This window comes from Cydia splendana, chromosome 22, assembly GCF_910591565.1.
Source record: "Cydia splendana chromosome 22, ilCydSple1.2, whole genome shotgun sequence".
In the NCBI taxonomy this organism is placed as follows: domain Eukaryota; kingdom Metazoa; phylum Arthropoda; class Insecta; order Lepidoptera; family Tortricidae; genus Cydia; species Cydia splendana.
In genome coordinates this window covers 12,951,385-12,969,517 of record NC_085981.1, presented here as the reverse complement: position 1 = coordinate 12,969,517, position 18,133 = coordinate 12,951,385, and the positions used below count along the sequence as shown (strand labels likewise).

Sequence of the window (18,133 nt, the reverse complement as noted above, 5' to 3'; positions counted from 1 at the left end):
GGGGCGCCTCGCAAATATTATAACCGTACATAGACCGACATCACAAATCCAAGTAGACTGCTATTATACCAAAGTTACTCTCGTCAAGTCTTTCTTAACTAGAATAATCTTCATTTGGTTTGGTCGCATGCAGTAAATCAGCCATTGGTTTGCTGAAAAATGCCAATACCCGACGCATTACCTTATGGAATATCTGAGGTCATTGAACCTCAATGCCGCTTATCTTCAATAGCAACCGAAATATATTATTGATAAGAAATAGACGATTTATACCATCTTAACCCCAAAATATTATTAGTTTATCCTAACTGTTCCATCATCATCATGCCTCATCATGTAACTTGACCACAAGGTACCTTTTCATTACATACAAATTATTGGTCTTTTTTAAGATTATTATGACGAAGAACTAATTAAATTGGGGGCAGTTTAATGTAAATTAATATTTTCTATTCATAAAAGATAAACTATAATATGATTGATATTTTGTAGTGATGTATTATTAGATTTATTTCCATAAGGTACCTTTTCGTAAATGTATGGAGCAAATACTGTTATTGTTATGTAAGTTTAAAGTGGCATAAGGGGTTAAATATAGTATTTAGTTGGGGTTTTAGGATTTATTTCATTTGAATGACAGAATTTCTTTCATATGTGCTCAGAAAAATTGATTGTGTGTCACATTAAAAGTAAAAATATTCAATTTTGTGATTTTATATGAAAAAGTCAGAAAATACATTTTCACCTCTAAATCGGTATTGTTTTTTGCTTAAACTGTCTGTCAGTGTCGTTTTCTAATAGATAAAATTTAAATCTTGAGAGCTCATTGCAATCAATCGTGAAAATGAAATAAAACTTTATTTTCAAGAGATTGGTTAGTATACACATAAATCAGTCGATATCAAAAGTTTCTATTTGCATTACAGAACAAGTCGCAATATTTTTTTAATCTCAGATATATAAGGCATTATTATTTGTAGTCAACTATGTAACTTACTTCAGGAACATAGTTTTTTAGGCGGCTAAACTTAAAACTTCTCTATCGTAAAGTTGCTCATTTCACAACATTATTTTCAAAAAATGATATCTCTGTAACTACGCAACCTAGAAGGTTGATCTTTTGTGTTATCGATAGCTTATTTATTGTAGATTACTGGGGTATGCATAACTCCATACCCGCCATAAGGTACCTTTGACCGTGGGACGTCACAAATGATTTGAATAATTATAAACTTTACCCAGGTGGGACACTCAAGGTGACTTTAGTACCACACAGCCCCTACCAGCTGTAAAAGTTAAGTTGTATACGGAGAACCCCGGAGTACTAGCCCTGGAAGATAAGGAACTGGGGAAAGTGGTTCTCAGACCTACGCCACTTTCTAGCAAGGTAATATACTCATTAGAAAAATAAACTCACAAGTAGTAGATAAAATACTAGATGATCTTTGAAACTGAATCAGTATAACAGTCTAGTGAAATTGAACACCAAAGTGTTAGGTTTGTAGATTCGGACGAAGCTCACTCTGCATGAAAGTGTCAAATTGCTACACTTTGGCACTATCACACTTTGTAAGTTCAAAGTAGGAGTTAGCTGCAAACTCCATAGGTACAAATGTTGTATTTTTCTACGCAGGCCCCAGAATGGCATCGCATGACGGTACCAAAGAACCTTCCAGATCAAGATCTGAGAATCAAAATAGCTTGTCGGATGGACAAGCCACTGAACATGAAACACTGCGGGTAAATCTCACGTTCTCATTATTTCTTTTTTATTCCTGTCTTGTCTTTACATTGACTGTAATGTTTTCTCTTTTACAAAATGTCCCCATTCTATTTGGTTTTGTTTAGTGTACTAACAAATATTTATATATTAACATCTTCAACGTCAATCTTGTTGTATTTTATGTATTGGAATCGCATTTGTATACTAGCTCTGTTTAGCTTAATAAGGTTATAACCGTTTAAAAAACTAAACTTATATTCCTAACAGTAGTTCTTTGATTTGTGCTTCGGCCTAAAGTCTGTCTAACCGCACCAAATAGTTATATGAAAAGCTGGTGTTCAGGCTACGAATAATTTTCGAATCTCTTTATTTTATTTCATCCATCAGGTACCTCCACGTGATCGGCAAGAATGTCTGGAGAAAATGGAAGCGGCGCTACATGGTGCTGGTGCAAGTGAGCCAATACACGTTCGCGCTGTGCTCCTACAAGGACAAGAAGTCAGAACCGGCGGAGATGATGCAACTGGACGGCTTCACAGTGGACTATATAGAGCTGGCTAGCGGTAAGATTTTAGATTTCGAATTTCTTCCAAGAATTAAGAATTTAAAAGGCTAGCATGTCGCAACTTCGAAATATTGCAATCCCGGTTCATCGCAAGTCCGATGTTTCATTTGCCGAATTTTAATTTGACTGCTAGCTGACTAGTGTTATCTTCTTGGACCGAATATGCATCTGAAAAATGGCATGGCCACTTTGTGAACGAGTGTCCATAGAATTTTGCAGCTCCCTTCTGTACCCTTTGCCCACCAACTTTAATCTAGAATTAATATTTTTCATTTTCTTTTACAGCACAACTAATGGTTGGGCAAGGTAAGATATCTTTCTTTACCTACAATTTATTTTATGGCCATATTTTGAACCAACATTTTTTTAAATCATCATGGCAATTACCATTATCTTGATAATCTATACCTATTTGTTTCTCGTTGTCTGGTGAATCAGGATAAGTCATTACCTAAAAGACAGTCCACAGTTCCCAGTTCTTTGCCCAGCATGCTTCTCAAAAATATACCTGTTTGAAAACCCGTGCACCTTTCAACTTCAACTTTTAATAATCTGACTCACAGAACTGGAAGGCGCCAAGAACTTCATGAACGCCGTCCGCGACGGCGAGTCCGTGCTAATGGGAGTGGGCGACGAGAACGAGTGCCACTTGTGGGTCATGGCTTTATACAGGGCCACAGGCCAGAGTCATAAGCCCACTCCACCTACTACGTCGGATACGCATCATAAGATCATGGGAGGTGAGTCTTCAAAGTTGTGTTTTTAAGGTCAATGTGGAGAAGATCGGCATATTAAATTTATTGCAGGGAAGACCGTCTCACTCCTTCTGCTCTACCGACTTTCTGTATGTGAAGTAATGTGTGCAAACGCAAGAGTTTATTTGGTACCTAAAGTGACATTTAGATTTTTTATCATGTATAATCCGTTTTTTTTAGCATTAGAAGTAAGATAAACAATCTTGGTGTGTCTTTTAATTGAAAAACACATTTTAAAAATAAGTTACGGCAATTATGTAACAATTATGAATCTAATACGATCATTTATATTCTTCTGCTTTCATAAGTAATAGTTACTGATTTTTAAAAAGCGTTTTTCAATTAAAAGACATGTCAAGATCGCTTACCTTCTTTGAAGTTCTTTCTAATGCTAAAAAAAACGAACTTTATACTCATTATCTTAAAAAAAAAAAAATATATAGTTTTATTTGCCAAAAAGTTTACAAGATATTCTTAACCTATGACTGCCACACTAGGCTACGCCTGTCTTGTGGAGTCAGATTGAAAACAATGCTAAATTGAGTTACTTCCTACGCTGAAGTTTTAGTTTTCTAATAAATATCTAGTACTAAATAATATGTTTAATTATAATAACAGGCTTAATCTAACAGGAACAATCACAATTTAGGTAGAGTAAAAAGTTTACATCAATTTATACCATTACCTATCGTAGACAGCAATCATGTGAAGTGAGTGTGTTTGTGGTGTGAGTGTGTGTGTTATATGACGGAGCGAAAATGACGGTATAATTTCCATTATTAAAAGCCTACCGAGAGGTTAGACCATTGATTTTACCAGTTACCAATCATTTGTCTTCATTAGTTGTTCTGTTTCAATATAAGTAAGAGTAGTTTATTATGCTTATTGTGTTAACAATCCAATGTTTGTAACAGATGCAGACAAGGCGCGTAAGCATGGAATGGAGGACTACATCCAGGCAGACCCGTGTCAGTACGATCACCACCAGCTGTTCTGTACGCTGCAGTCACTCACGCTGAAATACCGGCTCCAGGATCCTTACTGCTCATTGGTGAGTAAGAACTAAAATCCTTTGCCGCTCCACCTTTCCAAAAAAATTTAAAAGTTGTCGAAATTGTAAACTTTTCAAACATTTTGATCTCTGACAAACTTAAGTAAGTAATATCAATATTTTTTTATCTTTTCCAGGGTTGGTTCTCCCCCGGCCAAGTTTTCGTGCTCGACGAATACTGCGCGCGCTACGGCGTTCGCGGCTGCTTCCGCCACCTCTGCTACCTCTCCGACCTCCTCGACGTCGCCGAGAGCGCCTCCCAGACCGTGGACCCCACGCTCATGCATTACTCCTTCGCGTTCTGTGCGAGTCACGTCCATGGCAACAGGTGAGTTGTTGTTTTAATTTGATAGACAGATCGACGAAAGTTGGATGAAATAGACGGGATTATGTCGCGATAGAAAAAAAACACTCCTAGTAATGAGCGTTTTTTGAGGCTCTCGAGCTATGCAGGTGACCTTAGGGTTGATCGCGAACATCTTCGATCGTTCATTAGCCTGTTTGCGCTATCTAATACGTCAGAGTGAAGGAGAGGCAAATAGATGAACTTACGATCGAAGATGTTCACAGTAGGACCTCTGGATACTTAAGCGGGGCAATGACTGTCACCGCGTGATTTCATCTGTTTAGTCTAGCTTTCGTATGTCAAACTAAAGGAATCTGAAATTAGAAAATTCCAGTGCTCTTTTAAAATAAACTCCAAGTGCACAACGCGAATTCGACTGTGATTTGTTCTATTCCAATCGATGTCTAGAAAATATTCTGGACTGTTGTAAATTAAATAGAAAACAAAGAACAGCGTTGAATACTTTATATAGTTTTAAGAATAATCATATTAATGCCTTTGGAATGGTAGACATAGTAAATTGTAAACTTGATACCGATTCCAATCAGGTTGTACCAGTACAAAGATGAGAATTTATAGATAATCTTTATAAAGATCTTGAAATTAATTAGAATTTGCCTGCTGTGTATTAGAAATCGATGTTTTAGTTTGGTGTTCCCCAAGGATTCATTCTTGGTCCTATTCCCTTTTCAATGTGATAAATGGTTTAAAAGAAGCTGTAATCGATTATTGTTTATTCCAAATTTCGAGACTCATTAACTTAATATTTACTCAAGTAGGTATTTTTATGCTTCCCGAGTATAATTACTATAATTTATTAACATTACACAGTTAGCACACTCAGCTAGTTGATCACTTAAACCGACTTTAATATGTACCTAAATAATTTGTTGATCTTTCTTCTAAATCAAAAGACCATAAGAAACTTATAAAATAATCGAAAACAGCTTATAAGTCCCTCTTTACACCCCTAATAGTGACCACGTTACTGTGCCTCCACACGAACTTGCTTTCTATGTACTGAACTATTAGTTGGCCCCGTGGCATTTCTCATCTACCATTAATGTACCATACTTGAATATATGTGCTTAATACTAATTGTGACCTGCTTTTCCTTACTAATGTTTTCTGTTTCCGACCAGTGGATTTGGCAGTCGCAATAAGGTTTTTTGGAATCAAAAAGGGAAATAGTCGATGATACTTATGTTAGGCTTCTGACAGGGTTTGCTTTTAAAAATTAAAGCCTATGAGAAAATAACAATTATTGCGTGATGCAGTGTTATTAAATGAACTAAAAGTAAAGTAAAAAAAAAGTTTCTTTTCTTCATTTTTATTCTTAACCAAACATTAAACTAAAATTAAAATAGTGTTCTACAAGGATCAATTTTAGGCCCTTGCTATTTAAAACTGAAATAAATAATTTTAAGAATTGTTTGTCAATTGAGGAAATATTCATCTTCTTATTTTACGTTGTCGTTTCATAAATATACTTAATATATTAGACGAGAAGTATCGAAATATTTTTTTTTATAAAATCATAATCTGCCATTTCCACGGTCCCCTATCCTGCTTGTGCCCTACTAGATTAAGCCCCACACGCAAGTGGTTCACAGTACGGCCACGTTGCCTGGCAGGCCCGATGGCGTGGGCAGCATCACCGTCCAGGAGAAGGAGAAGTTTGCGGAGATCAAGGAGCGGCTGAAGGCACTGTTGCAGCACCAGATCACCAACTTCCGATATGCGTTCCCGTTCGGAAGGCCGGAGGGGGCGCTGAAGGTAAGATATGTGAGAAAAATACTGTAAAAGACTACAATTTCAAGGAAACCGTATGCAAGCTAAATTTTATATTGGTCGTAGAGACTTGTACTGCCTTTTGTGTTTTACTCGGAATCTTAGTCCAGAAATGTACCTGAACGATTGTGATGTTTTAGATCGGTAAAAATACTGTTAAATATCGATTTATGTCGACATTTCATTATTAACGTATGAAGAGAATAAGGCTTGTAAAACAAACCTTGCATTTGTTAAAATGATAGTTTTTCAAGTATATAACAAAATAGCTTCACTGATAATGCAAAAAGCAAAAATTACAGCGGCATAAAGCAATCACATGTAATTACGCCTGTGATAAGTAGATATACATATATGTATGTATTAATTTTATTAGCCATAAACTCAGATGGAATTTCAGATCACGTAAAACAGGATCGAAAAACTGTTCAATATTTTTCCAGGCTACACTATCTCTGCTAGAAAGGGTTCTGATGAAAGACGTAGTAACACCCGTTGCACCCGAAGAAGTTCGTGCCATGATCCAAACCAGTTTGGAGAACGCAGCGCTACTGAACTATACACAACTCAGTCAAAAGGCCAACATTGAAGGTAATTTAAACTAAATAACATTGAACATAATAGTAACTTATGATAATTTAGCAATACAGTAAACGATGAAATAGGTAATTGTAAATAATGATACTAAAATATAAATAAAACATTCAGAGGATTTAAGAGGAGAAACAATGGTGACACCAGCGAAGAAATTGGAGGACCTCATACATTTAGCAGAGCTGTGCGTTGATCTCCTTCAGCAAAACGAAGAACACTACGCGGAGGTAATGTAGAAAACATTGCATTCAAATATCAGTCCTTATAGAGAAAGCTGTGGGATGCGAGTTTTGGAGTAAAATCATATTAGCATAAAGCAATAATAAAATAACTACGAAATTGCAGAGAAAATTCTCATAGTGAAGATTTTAAGTTAAATGTATTTTTCTCCAAAACATTTGCTAACAGTGTCTATGTCTATCCTGAATGTCGTGATTTCTGTTTTGGGAAAACTTCTTAAGAGGATAATATACTGGAAGTTCATACTAACTGTAATATATAACTGAACATAAAATCTTAAGAATTTTTGCCATTAAAAGTTCAGTGTTCACTGAAAAATAGCACCCTACTCTCCTATCGCTATTAGTGTGGGGAATGATGAGGCAGTAATATTTGTATTTATATTCTTAAACTGAAAATATTTGTTTTCAATTCAGTAAATCATAACAATATTTCCAGTTTAGCCAGTACATGACGAATTTTTCAATTTTAGAGTGCAGTCTTTACAAAATGAAAGATTTTGAGTCTTGTAAAGACAACACAGTACTTTTAAATATTATCTGTCGTCGTTGTGTACTTGGTTTTTAAATTTTGAGTTAGAATCCCACAGAGGTTGTTTATTTTCCTCTATTATTTTATGTGGCTTAGTCGTTATGTGAATGACATATGATTCACTTCGCGACATTGGATGTAAGCTAAGTACTCTTTTAACTTTTTATATCCCACTTCTATCTTATCTTTATTTCTCCGCAGGTGTATAACACAAAACCGGACTCTAGCGGTCAACCAAATGTAACTACTCATAATTTGATTGAATGCTCGATGCTGATCAAATCACTTGTCAGTCTGTTCACTCGATTTTCTTGGTCATACTTCACTTGATTGGTTTGATCACAAATTTTTGAAAGGAGTAGACGTTTAATTAAAGTTTTTTATAGCTGAAACACGCTTGAGCAAATAGATGTTGATAGTGTTAAAACTGAAATGTTGCATGGATATCGAATGAGAATGGGATAAATAGAGCAACACAAATTGCTGGGTCTGTAACTTTTCATTCTGGGCTTGAGAAATCAAAATTTATTGCAGAAATTTCAATATCTTCAAACAAATTGGCAGGGTTTTCCAATGTGACGTCTGAAATGAAAAGTGTTTCACAAAATTCAAAACAGTCTACTCCAATACTTCAAACGTTATTGAACACGACATTAGACAGCTTCGATACAATACATAGTAGGACTTACAATACATTAAAAGCACATTTACAAAAAATATCTCGCTTCAGTAGTACGCTGTTCTTAGTAACGACGCTTGCACTTGTTCAAAGTACATTACTTGTCGTATATAAATCATCCAGGTGTACATATAGAACGTCAGCAGCATTGGATGATGCACATTGCTCATAAACAACAACATTAGTATAAAAACACTTTGGAATTACGGCTTTATTAGCAGCGAAATCAAAACGTAGATAGAAAGCGTTATTTTATTTCATATTTTGGTATAAATAAATATATGTATTTTGCATGGTTTACTTTTAGATTGCATAAGTGTAGAAATTTCAAAATATTTGCGTTATTTAGATGTCGTAATAGTAAAAACTCATGAAAACGCAAATATTTTGCTATCTTGGTAAGTATTTAAACTTTTAATAACATCTGAATCTCGTGTAGGTACCTAAATTGCGCTACAGCGTAACTCTTTTTCAATTTGCCAATTTAAAATATCAGATGACGATATGTTTTTCTCCATGCACAATTTATGAAGCATGGTTTTTTGTCTCTGCCATTGCTACGTTGCGAACTATTGTTGTCCCCTACTCTGTTGTCTTCCACAATTTGGCCGTCTTTAAATTCCGCAGACGTTTCATCACCATCTCCATTTTTAGTGTCAACATCATCAATATCTTCACGTGTATCTGTGCAGGCATTCGCGTGGTTCTCGGAGCTGTTGGTGGAGCATGCTGAGATATTTTGGGCCCTGTTCGGTGTCGACATGGATCGGGTTTTAGCGGAACAACCTCCTGATACGTGGGATTCCTTCCCGTTGTTCCAGATTTTGAACGATTATTTGAGAACTGACGGTAATTTATAATTTTGATTGTTAGTAAATTTGATATAGAAATTATATTCGTGATTTAGGAACTGTCTGAAAAAGAAGCTTTTTGTACATTGATAGAATTGTGCATTTAAAATTCATTTAATTAGTAAGATCTCTCTCAATGTTCTTTATTCTCGTGGGTTTACTTTGCACCAACAAGCTACCCTCTGTATATAGCGCCAAAGTATGTAAAAAAATCTTCATAATTTCTCCAGAAAACTTGAAAGGCGGCCGTTTCCACGAGCACCTACGAGACACGTTCGCTCCACTCGTGGTGCGGTACGTGGACCTCATGGAGTCCTCCATCGCGCAGAGTCTTCACAAGGGCTTCGAGAAAGAGCGGTGGGAGATTAAGGGGTAAGATAATGTTTAATATCATCAGAAGGGCGTTTAATATCATCATAGTAGAGTTCGGGTACGTTAACTGGGTTGATAAATTTAGTAACACCAGCATGAATGTCAAACATTTTCGAAAATTTGACGTTCATGGTCGTGTTATTAAATTATTTTACAGCACACACCTATCGGAGTCTAGATGCCTATTCATTCGTTCTGTCTCCCTTTCTTAGAGATTGCCCATTTAGTAGGTATATTAATATCTACTGTATAGTCAAAAAAATGTATGTCCAAATTTGATTGTCACTGTGACAAGATACGAAATGGGTCGGAAATTAAACTCTTTGACTGTACATGAATATTTGATAATGCCATTTGGTCTACCTTATGACCTTTTAGTAAGGTTCATGGCTACGGTTAGAAAAGTTAAAATGTGACGTTCCATACCTTAAGGGTCCTTATGCTGCTTTATTTCTCCTCCAATAAATAAAAAATATCTTTCCAGCAACGGCTGTTCAACAAGCGAAGAATTGTTCTGGAAGCTGGATGCGCTGCAGTGCTTCATCCGGGACCTGCACTGGCCAGAGCCGGAATTCCGGTCGCACCTGGAGCAGAGACTCAAGCTGATGGCCAGCGATATGATGGAGACCTGCATTCAACGTACTGAGTCCTCGTTCCAGGTATATTCTTCGTCATCATGTAAAAAATGTTTTCATGCCAAATGTTTTTAAGCATTTTATTTAAAAAGAGCATTTTAGAATTTTAGTCTCGCTGGTCAAGTGCCTGTGCCAAATCTTGAGGTTAAATTGCTGTAAACCGTGGCAGAATGCAGAGTCTTGCTGGTGATAATGAAGAGGTCAATCCAGCCACAAAAACTTGATGTATAAAATTGAGGTATAAAAAGGCAGTAGGCCGTCGGCTAAAGTAGCACATCTGTTAATTCCATTAGAAGGTGATATGAAATTGTGCCTTTAGCCTACAAGAAATTTAAATTGAAATCCTCTTAACTCTGTTCGAAGGAGATACGAGGTTTGCGACTTTAGCCAACGATGCGCCTTGTCTATGCCCCATTGACTTAGGGCAACTTATGGCGTGTAGTTTAAAATATAATTTACGGTGTCCCGCTATCTCTGTGTCTATTGAATGTTTTTTTCCACAGTCGTGGCTGAAGAAGAGCATAACGTTCATGTCAACGGACTACATCCTACCGGCGGAGACATGCGCCATGGTGAATGTGGCGCTGGACGCCAAGAACCAGGCGCTCAAGCTGTGTGCTGTGGAGGGTGTGGACATTGTAAGTGTGTCTAGATCTGAACATACTGATATTACTGATGAACCACCTAAGTAGTTTGATTACAATGATTATAGACACGTACCGGAACAGACGATACACAGACGATACAGACAAATTTGGGGGTCTCTATTGGTTCCCATAAAGTTTTAAGTCATAATAAATAAATAAATAAATAATAAATAAATAAATATTATAGGACATTCTTACACAGATCGACTAAGTCCCACAGTAAGCTCAAGAAGGCTTGTGTTGTGGGTACTCAGACAACGATATATATAATATATAAATACTTAAATACATATAAAACAACCATGACTCAGGAACAAAGGCCATAGTCGGTTTTCCATAGTAAGTTGGCCCTTAAGTCAATTTGATTCGGGTTTTTTTTGTGAGTACCTCTTATGGTGAAGGATATTTTTGCTGAGTATCAACATCCTACTAGTGACAGTTTTTGACTTATGATTTTATAATTTTTTGTCTTTGATGTATTGTTTTTCGGGATGTATTCAAGCGATTTACTTCAATTTTTTAAATAGTGTTCTTTATTTAGGTATGCATCGATACTCAAAAAACGAATACCAGTTGTCATATAAAAAAAAGTAAAACAATAATAAAACATTTTTTTTACTTCCTGTCAAAAATTAGCAATGTGTGTGGTCAAGTTCTGTACTCCATCGGTGTTTTTCAATGTAGTATACAAACATTAAGTTGTCATTGGCATTTTACTCTTAAATACGACAACCAGGGCCCAGTTTTATAAAGTTACAAGTTACAAGTTTACAGGCGTTTACTGGCAACACTTGCTCCGTTTTTTACAATTTGCGTTTTATAAAAGTACTGTGTTACAATTTTACAGGTTACAGGTACAAGTGCCTGTAGCTCAACCATAGACGAAAATATGGGAATTTAATAGTTTTAAACTCATAATCGAACAAGCGTTTTATAAAAATATTGTAAATTACAAGTGTAGATTGGTACACTTGTAACAAAAACGGACATACGTCTTGAGTCCTGTAATTCTTAATTTTTAATTAAAATTATTCGTTTTCTGAGCGATTTTAATATTTACTCTTTATTGTTAGGCACCAACGCCAACGATTTTGCCAGGGCATGCATATTTTTCCATGCACTGACCTCATCAGTTTTTGTTAATGTATCTGAAGTATATAGTAAATAGGAAATAAAGTGACAATATGTTTGATATTGATTTTATTGATGATATCGTTTTATTTTATCTACTAGGAAACGGAAAAGGATTGGTGCCGATATTTGTCGTTGATTTATTAGCATTCGTCTGTTTATTTAAGTATAGTGCATTCACATTATGGTAAAGTGTACTATTCATAATTTTCAATACACAGCGTACTTATCTTTGAGCCGCTACCGAAGCGATACATTTTATAATGTAATGTGAAACAGTATTTATTTACTTATTAGGTAAATATTTCATGAAATCTAACTTAATCTGAATCTGAAAACGGCCCGAAAAGTATATCCTTGGCATCGAACACCGCTCTCAACCACTCGATTTTTCCTCTGGGCATTTTTCCAATAATTAATATTTTACAGCAAACAATAACACAGCTTACACAGCATTTAGTAGAGCACAGAGTATCTATGACAGACTTTTTTTTTAAATAGTGATGTCCTTCACACCTGTAGATTTCACATGTAATCGAGATTGACCGTGGTTCTTTACAACTGTAATTATCTATGTGTATTTATAAAACACCTGTAGCCGTTCACAGTGCATTACAGGTGCCTGTAGCCTGTACTCTTGTAACCTGTAACTTGTAACTTTATAAAACTGGGCCCTGATAAGAAATCGCAAACAGAATCGAAGAGTTTGTATACTAAATTGAAAAACACCGATTGAGAACAGAACTTGACCACACACATTGCTAATTTTTGACAGGAAGTACCGTTTGGAAAATTTTGATATTTAGGCAAGTAGTAGGCCAATGTCAGGCCTACAACTAGAAAAAAAATTAGAGGTTTCACTATTTCACCACGACATAAAAAAAATGTATTATTTTTGTTTTACTTTTTTTCCTTTTTTTTATATGACAACTGGTATTCGTTTTTTGAGTATCGATGCATACCTAAATAAAGCACACTATTTAAAAAATTGAAGCAAATCGCTTGAATATATCGAGAAAAACAATACATTAAAGAAAAAAATTAATAAAATCATAAGTCAAAAACTGTCACTAGTAGGATGTTGATACTCAGCAAAAATATCCTTCACCATAAGAGGTACTCACAAAAAAAACCCGAATCAAATTGACTTAAGGGCCAACTTACTATGGAAAACCGACTATGGCCTATCTGTGTCATCACACAAATAAATGCCCTTACTGGGATCCGAACCCAGGACCATCGGCTTCACAGGCAGGGTCACTACCCACTAGGCCAGACCGGTCGTCAACAATAATGTATTGTTTGTCCGCATGTCGTTAGTCATAATTTGGTTTTTCTCAGAAACGCGTAACTTTTCAGCACTGCCATAAAACAATTAAACCTAACCTAACCTATATATAGGATAAACCAATATATAGAATTATGACTAATGATAATCTGACAGTCATTACATTATTACTTTCAACAATTATGTCAAACAAAGGGATCCGTAAATTTGGTGGTCTATTATCCCCTTTTAGAAGAAACTACGTGACCCGAACAACGGGATCTGGTTTATTGTCTCACTGATAATGTAGCGTGATATTTTTTGCACTTTAATATTCTTCGGTCGTTTAAATGTTTTTAATTAATTGAACGGATATTTTTTCGTACAAATATTTTATATATATTAAATTATATACACGTATTTATTATTGATTGTCTTTTTTGTGCTGGTTATATATTTAAATATTTTAAAGAATGGTTTTATTATTTCTCTGTTATAATATATTAATTTTTTCTGGCCTTTCTTCTATGCTTTCTATGATTTATCTAGGGAAGAAGGGTATGTCAATCATACCCTCTTGCCAACTTGCCATATAAGTACGGCTATCCATTGCTTGGTAGTTTTGGTTGATTATTGCATACCTCTTCCTATTAGGTGTCCTCACATCTTGCCTCTCCTATTCTGTACCTATGGACTAGCTATCATAAACTTGGTTCTATAAGGCGTTTATCAACCCTCGGATCACCACACATATGTAGGGGCTTTTTAAATTGCATTAAGTACTCAGGTATTCGACAACAGCCAATAGTTTTCAAGGACGTAAGCTAAATTGAGCTGGTGACCAGTAAGTAGTCGTTTTCTATGATCCTTTGGACACTAGTCTTCCTGAATGTTGTTAATTTTCACAGTTATATGTCCTCTAACCAAGATTGTATTTCACAGTACCAATACCACGCGAAGATGGACGCCCAGATCGACTCCTGCCTCCAAGCGATGGCGACGGGTATGACCACGCGACTGTCAGCCGTGCTAGAAGCCACGCTAGCTAAGATAGCACGGTTCGATGAGGGGAGGTAAGTTACCATTGCTACTAGATCTTGCTGGCCTAAAAGTACCCAAGAAGTTCAAATAACCCTTCAGAATAAGTAAGCCCCACCTTGTCTGCGTATCTTTAGAAACATCTTTGTCGTCACTCCAGCTCAATTCAGCTTTTAGATTGCTTTCGGCCCTCCGACATAACGTAGACGAGGAACTTGGAGTTACGGCTTCCGTCGATTACCATTCGTAAGCGATGCTTGCATTATTCGCTTCTCCTGTGCCATGGTGTGGCTTTTCTTTTCTACCTCAATTTTTGTGCCGCCGCCTGAACTTTAATGATTTAATCGATGACTAATACGTCTTTAGTAAGACATGCCAACTTGACTACATTGTATTAGGGCAAAATTAATGAGCACATGGACTTCTTATCACTACATAACCAATAGTAACAGCAATCGCGCAAATCTCACTACCAAATAGCTACCCGCCCTTGCCCTTGAAGGACTTCAAGTTAGGATCGCCAGTATTAGGTTTATTAGGTACCTATGTTATTGATAAACTTATTTCCTTTTCCAGTTTAATTGGCTCTATCCTGACGATAGCCAACGTGTCTGGGTCGGGGAAGGACATCGGGCAAGGCTACGTAAACTTTATGAGGAATTCTATGGACCAAATCAGATCGAAGGTACTTACTCCAATTGCTTGAACTCATTTTACAACAAATAGAGGCTAATGCAGATTAAAGAAGAAACTGACAGCAGTTCAAAGAAAATATAATTTCAATATTATTGCCAGGCCATTGCACTCGCTGATGTTAAAGTTTCGAAAACCAACCACTACTATTCTGATGATTTTATCACTTCATGGTAAAACTTTCCAAAATCATTTATTTAGATAAAGATACATCCAGTGGTTGGTACTACTAAACGAAATTAATAACTAAACTGAAAATCATAATACAAGACCAAAAAAAGTAAGACAATGTTGCCACTGCAATACATTGTTTGTAAAATAGTAAATTCCTTTTTTAGAAATAAAATGTTAAGATAATTTATTTATTGGTAATTTTACTCCTACGATTTAGAAAAGTACTTTTATTTACTTATTTTTACATAAATACAAGACGCGCTAGTAAAAAGTGGCAACATTGTTTTACTTTTTTTGGTCTTGAATCACGATTTTCAGTTTAGTTTAAATCTAAAATAGGCCCTTGAGGCATTGTACCAAGGATACTGGCGGCATTTCCTCGCTGTATCGCAATCAAAGAATATAATACTCACTAGGAGAAGAACGATAACTCCATACAAAAAAATGTCCCTTTCAAAAGTTACTACTAGCGCTAGCGCTCTGGTAGGATACCATTGTAATTAGAATTGACAACCCGTTTAGCCTAGCGGGTATTGGCAGTAATACCCGCCTGTTCAGGAAGCTAATGGTCCTGGGTTCGAATCCCGGAGAGGGAATTTCTTTTTGTATTTTTTCTTTTTTGTTGGGATCAGGTTTTTAAGAGCCCATCAACGTGCACACTAGCGCCACTGCTAAATAATCGTGATTATTTAAATTTAGCGACAGGTATTTCAAAAAGGGGGCCGCTACTGACTGTATTGTGTATTTAAGTACCTTTTGAATACACCAAACTAGTTTTTATGTTGCTGGATTCGCCGATCTATGAGCTCGAAACAAAAACGGCCGTTTTAACTTTGGACGCGTAGATTGACGAATCCAGTAACATAAAAAGTAGTTTGATGTATTCAAAAGATACTTAAATACACAATACAGTCCGTAGCGGCCCCCTTTTTTAAATACCTGTCATTCCTCCTTCTTCCTTCTTCCTCGCGTTATCCCGGCATTTTGCCACGGCTCATGGGAGCCTGGGGTCCGCTTGACAACTAATCCCATGATTTGACGTAGGCACTAGTTTTTACGAATTAAATTTAAATAATCACGATTATTTAGCAGCGGCGCTAATGTGCACGTTGATGCGCTCTTAAATTAGCATATCACAAATAAATTAAAAAATACGTTAAAAGGTAATGATTATGTATATATGTTAGGAGCAATACATATGAATACATACATTGATATGGCAAATGGTTACAAGTTGTTATTACATCTATCCGGTTATCGGACATTTTCTGCTTCACAACTCCGCGCAGCGTTCTTGGTCACCGGGGTACTAGTCTGAATATGCGGCAGATACGTGCCCTTTGAGCTTTTTCCAAGAAATCATATGACGGCCCAGGATTATAGTGTTATCTCACGCTCAAGCCATCTGCTGATTCCCTCTCTAAAACAAAACAGTCACAAATTAAACAATATAATCTAACTGCCTAATTACTAACGTCGCTAATTGCTACCGGGTCTAAATTTACCAGCTTTATCAATGTGAGGTTTTACATCTATGATGAATTTTGATTAAAATTTCGGACGCGATATAGCGTCCGCGGGACTTACGGGGATAATTAGATTAAATTATTATATTTGAATTTGGCAATTAGTACGCTCATTTTTATTTAAAGATTAATATATGTATTTCTTACCTTGAAATTATCGCTGTTTCTGGTTTACTACAGCGGTTTAAATTTAACTAAGTCTGTGCGAAGACGTATTTAGATATGTTGCTCGTACATATGAATAGTTTTTATTTTAAGATTAATAGGTAAATAAATATATTTCAAGTGAATAAATCGTTTTATATGAAAACTGATATTTTTGCGTTAAATGACTTTAATGACAGCATTGACATTACAGACTTTTGTCTTGCCTATGTTCTTACCGGCCAGACCCAAATCAAGGCCTATCAAAGAGGCCTATTGACAAAGATTTTTTTTAATTTTATCATGGAGGGTAGAGGCACGTCTACCCTTCATAGATTTTATGAACATAGACAAAGACAAACTGAAATAGATAATAATTTACATATGACTTCGACTACTTCATAAAATACTAATCAAAATATATTTGATAAAATCCTAGAAATCGTATAGACAAAGCCAGTTCTAGCAATGTTGCTGTAGTAAAATATTTTTATGGTAATTACTGGCAATCTTCCTCTAGGAACGGAGCACACATGTATAATTATGAAGGGTCACGTCATTCCAAGGAAGTCAATAGGCCTTGATCGCAATGCTGATACGTTGTGCGAGGTAGCCGCCAGCTCTTCTGTCACCAGTTACGTCAACCAGACGCTTCACGATTTCTGCATGCGAACAACTTGTGTAATTAGGTTAAGTTCATAATGTGGCCAACCTCAACCATCGTTACATGAAATGCTAATAATAGCCACAAGATTAAAAGACCAATTCTAAAATGTAGCCACGACATCGACAATCATTTTTGAATGCTCTATAATACTTTGGTTTTCGTCTGCAGGTGACAGATGAGTTATGGATATTACAACTGTTCGAGCAGTGGTATGGTATCCAAGTTGGATTAGTCAACACGTGGTTAACTGAGCGGCCCGCGTTACACCCTCAACAGGTCGCGTGCCTTTCTATCATTCTGAAGGTGAGTAAATTTCCACATGGTAAAATTTCGGAATCTTCACGTATGAGGATCGAAATTTTTAATTTCCAGAATTTTACGAACTTTTTGGTAACTATGTCCGTATGTATGTTGGTAACCAGGACACTCTATCAAGCGTGAAATGGCAAATCAGCCATAAGCCTCGTACCACTGTCCCTAATTATTCTAATAAGGTCCTATTTGTTATCACCCAGTAATTGGTACGGACAAAAGCTCTGGTTTCCTAAGGTAGCGGTGTGCCGTCATGTAGCGGTCGTCTCCCTTCAAAATACTACTATGGAGTAGTATGGATGGCCATATATTTTGTACGGAGACGGCCGCTATATGACGGCAACGCTATCCTAGGAAAACAGGGCTTCAGGACTAATGAACATACGTCGTTCCTTGAAATC

The 18,133-nt window shown here is 36.2% G+C and overlaps 1 protein-coding gene across 8 annotated transcripts in view; it reads left to right on the top strand.

The window, feature by feature from the left end:
- The window catches only part of LOC134801409 (calcium-dependent secretion activator), a 62,670-nt gene that overhangs the window by 38,107 nt on the left and 6,430 nt on the right, over positions 1-18,133 (top strand). For 7 of the 8 annotated variants that reach the window (XM_063773944.1, XM_063773942.1, XM_063773946.1 and 4 more), the window contains 18 exons: positions 1,243-1,387; positions 1,634-1,740; positions 2,111-2,286; positions 2,574-2,594; positions 2,852-3,028; positions 3,958-4,094; positions 4,232-4,422; positions 6,054-6,216; positions 6,675-6,822; positions 6,940-7,052; positions 7,798-7,836; positions 8,968-9,124; positions 9,357-9,498; positions 9,983-10,157; positions 10,637-10,771; positions 14,121-14,251; positions 14,793-14,901; positions 17,589-17,723. In XM_063773944.1, coding sequence (XP_063630014.1) covers positions 1,243-1,387; positions 1,634-1,740; positions 2,111-2,286; positions 2,574-2,594; positions 2,852-3,028; positions 3,958-4,094; positions 4,232-4,422; positions 6,054-6,216; positions 6,675-6,822; positions 6,940-7,052; positions 7,798-7,836; positions 8,968-9,124; positions 9,357-9,498; positions 9,983-10,157; positions 10,637-10,771; positions 14,121-14,251; positions 14,793-14,901; positions 17,589-17,723 — 2,401 coding nt within the window. The remainder of the gene's footprint in view (positions 1-1,242; positions 1,388-1,633; positions 1,741-2,110; positions 2,287-2,573; positions 2,595-2,851; positions 3,029-3,957; positions 4,095-4,231; positions 4,423-6,053; positions 6,217-6,674; positions 6,823-6,939; positions 7,053-7,797; positions 7,837-8,967; positions 9,125-9,356; positions 9,499-9,982; positions 10,158-10,636; positions 10,772-14,120; positions 14,252-14,792; positions 14,902-17,588; positions 17,724-18,133) is intronic. The other variant, XM_063773943.1, reaches the window with a different exon arrangement.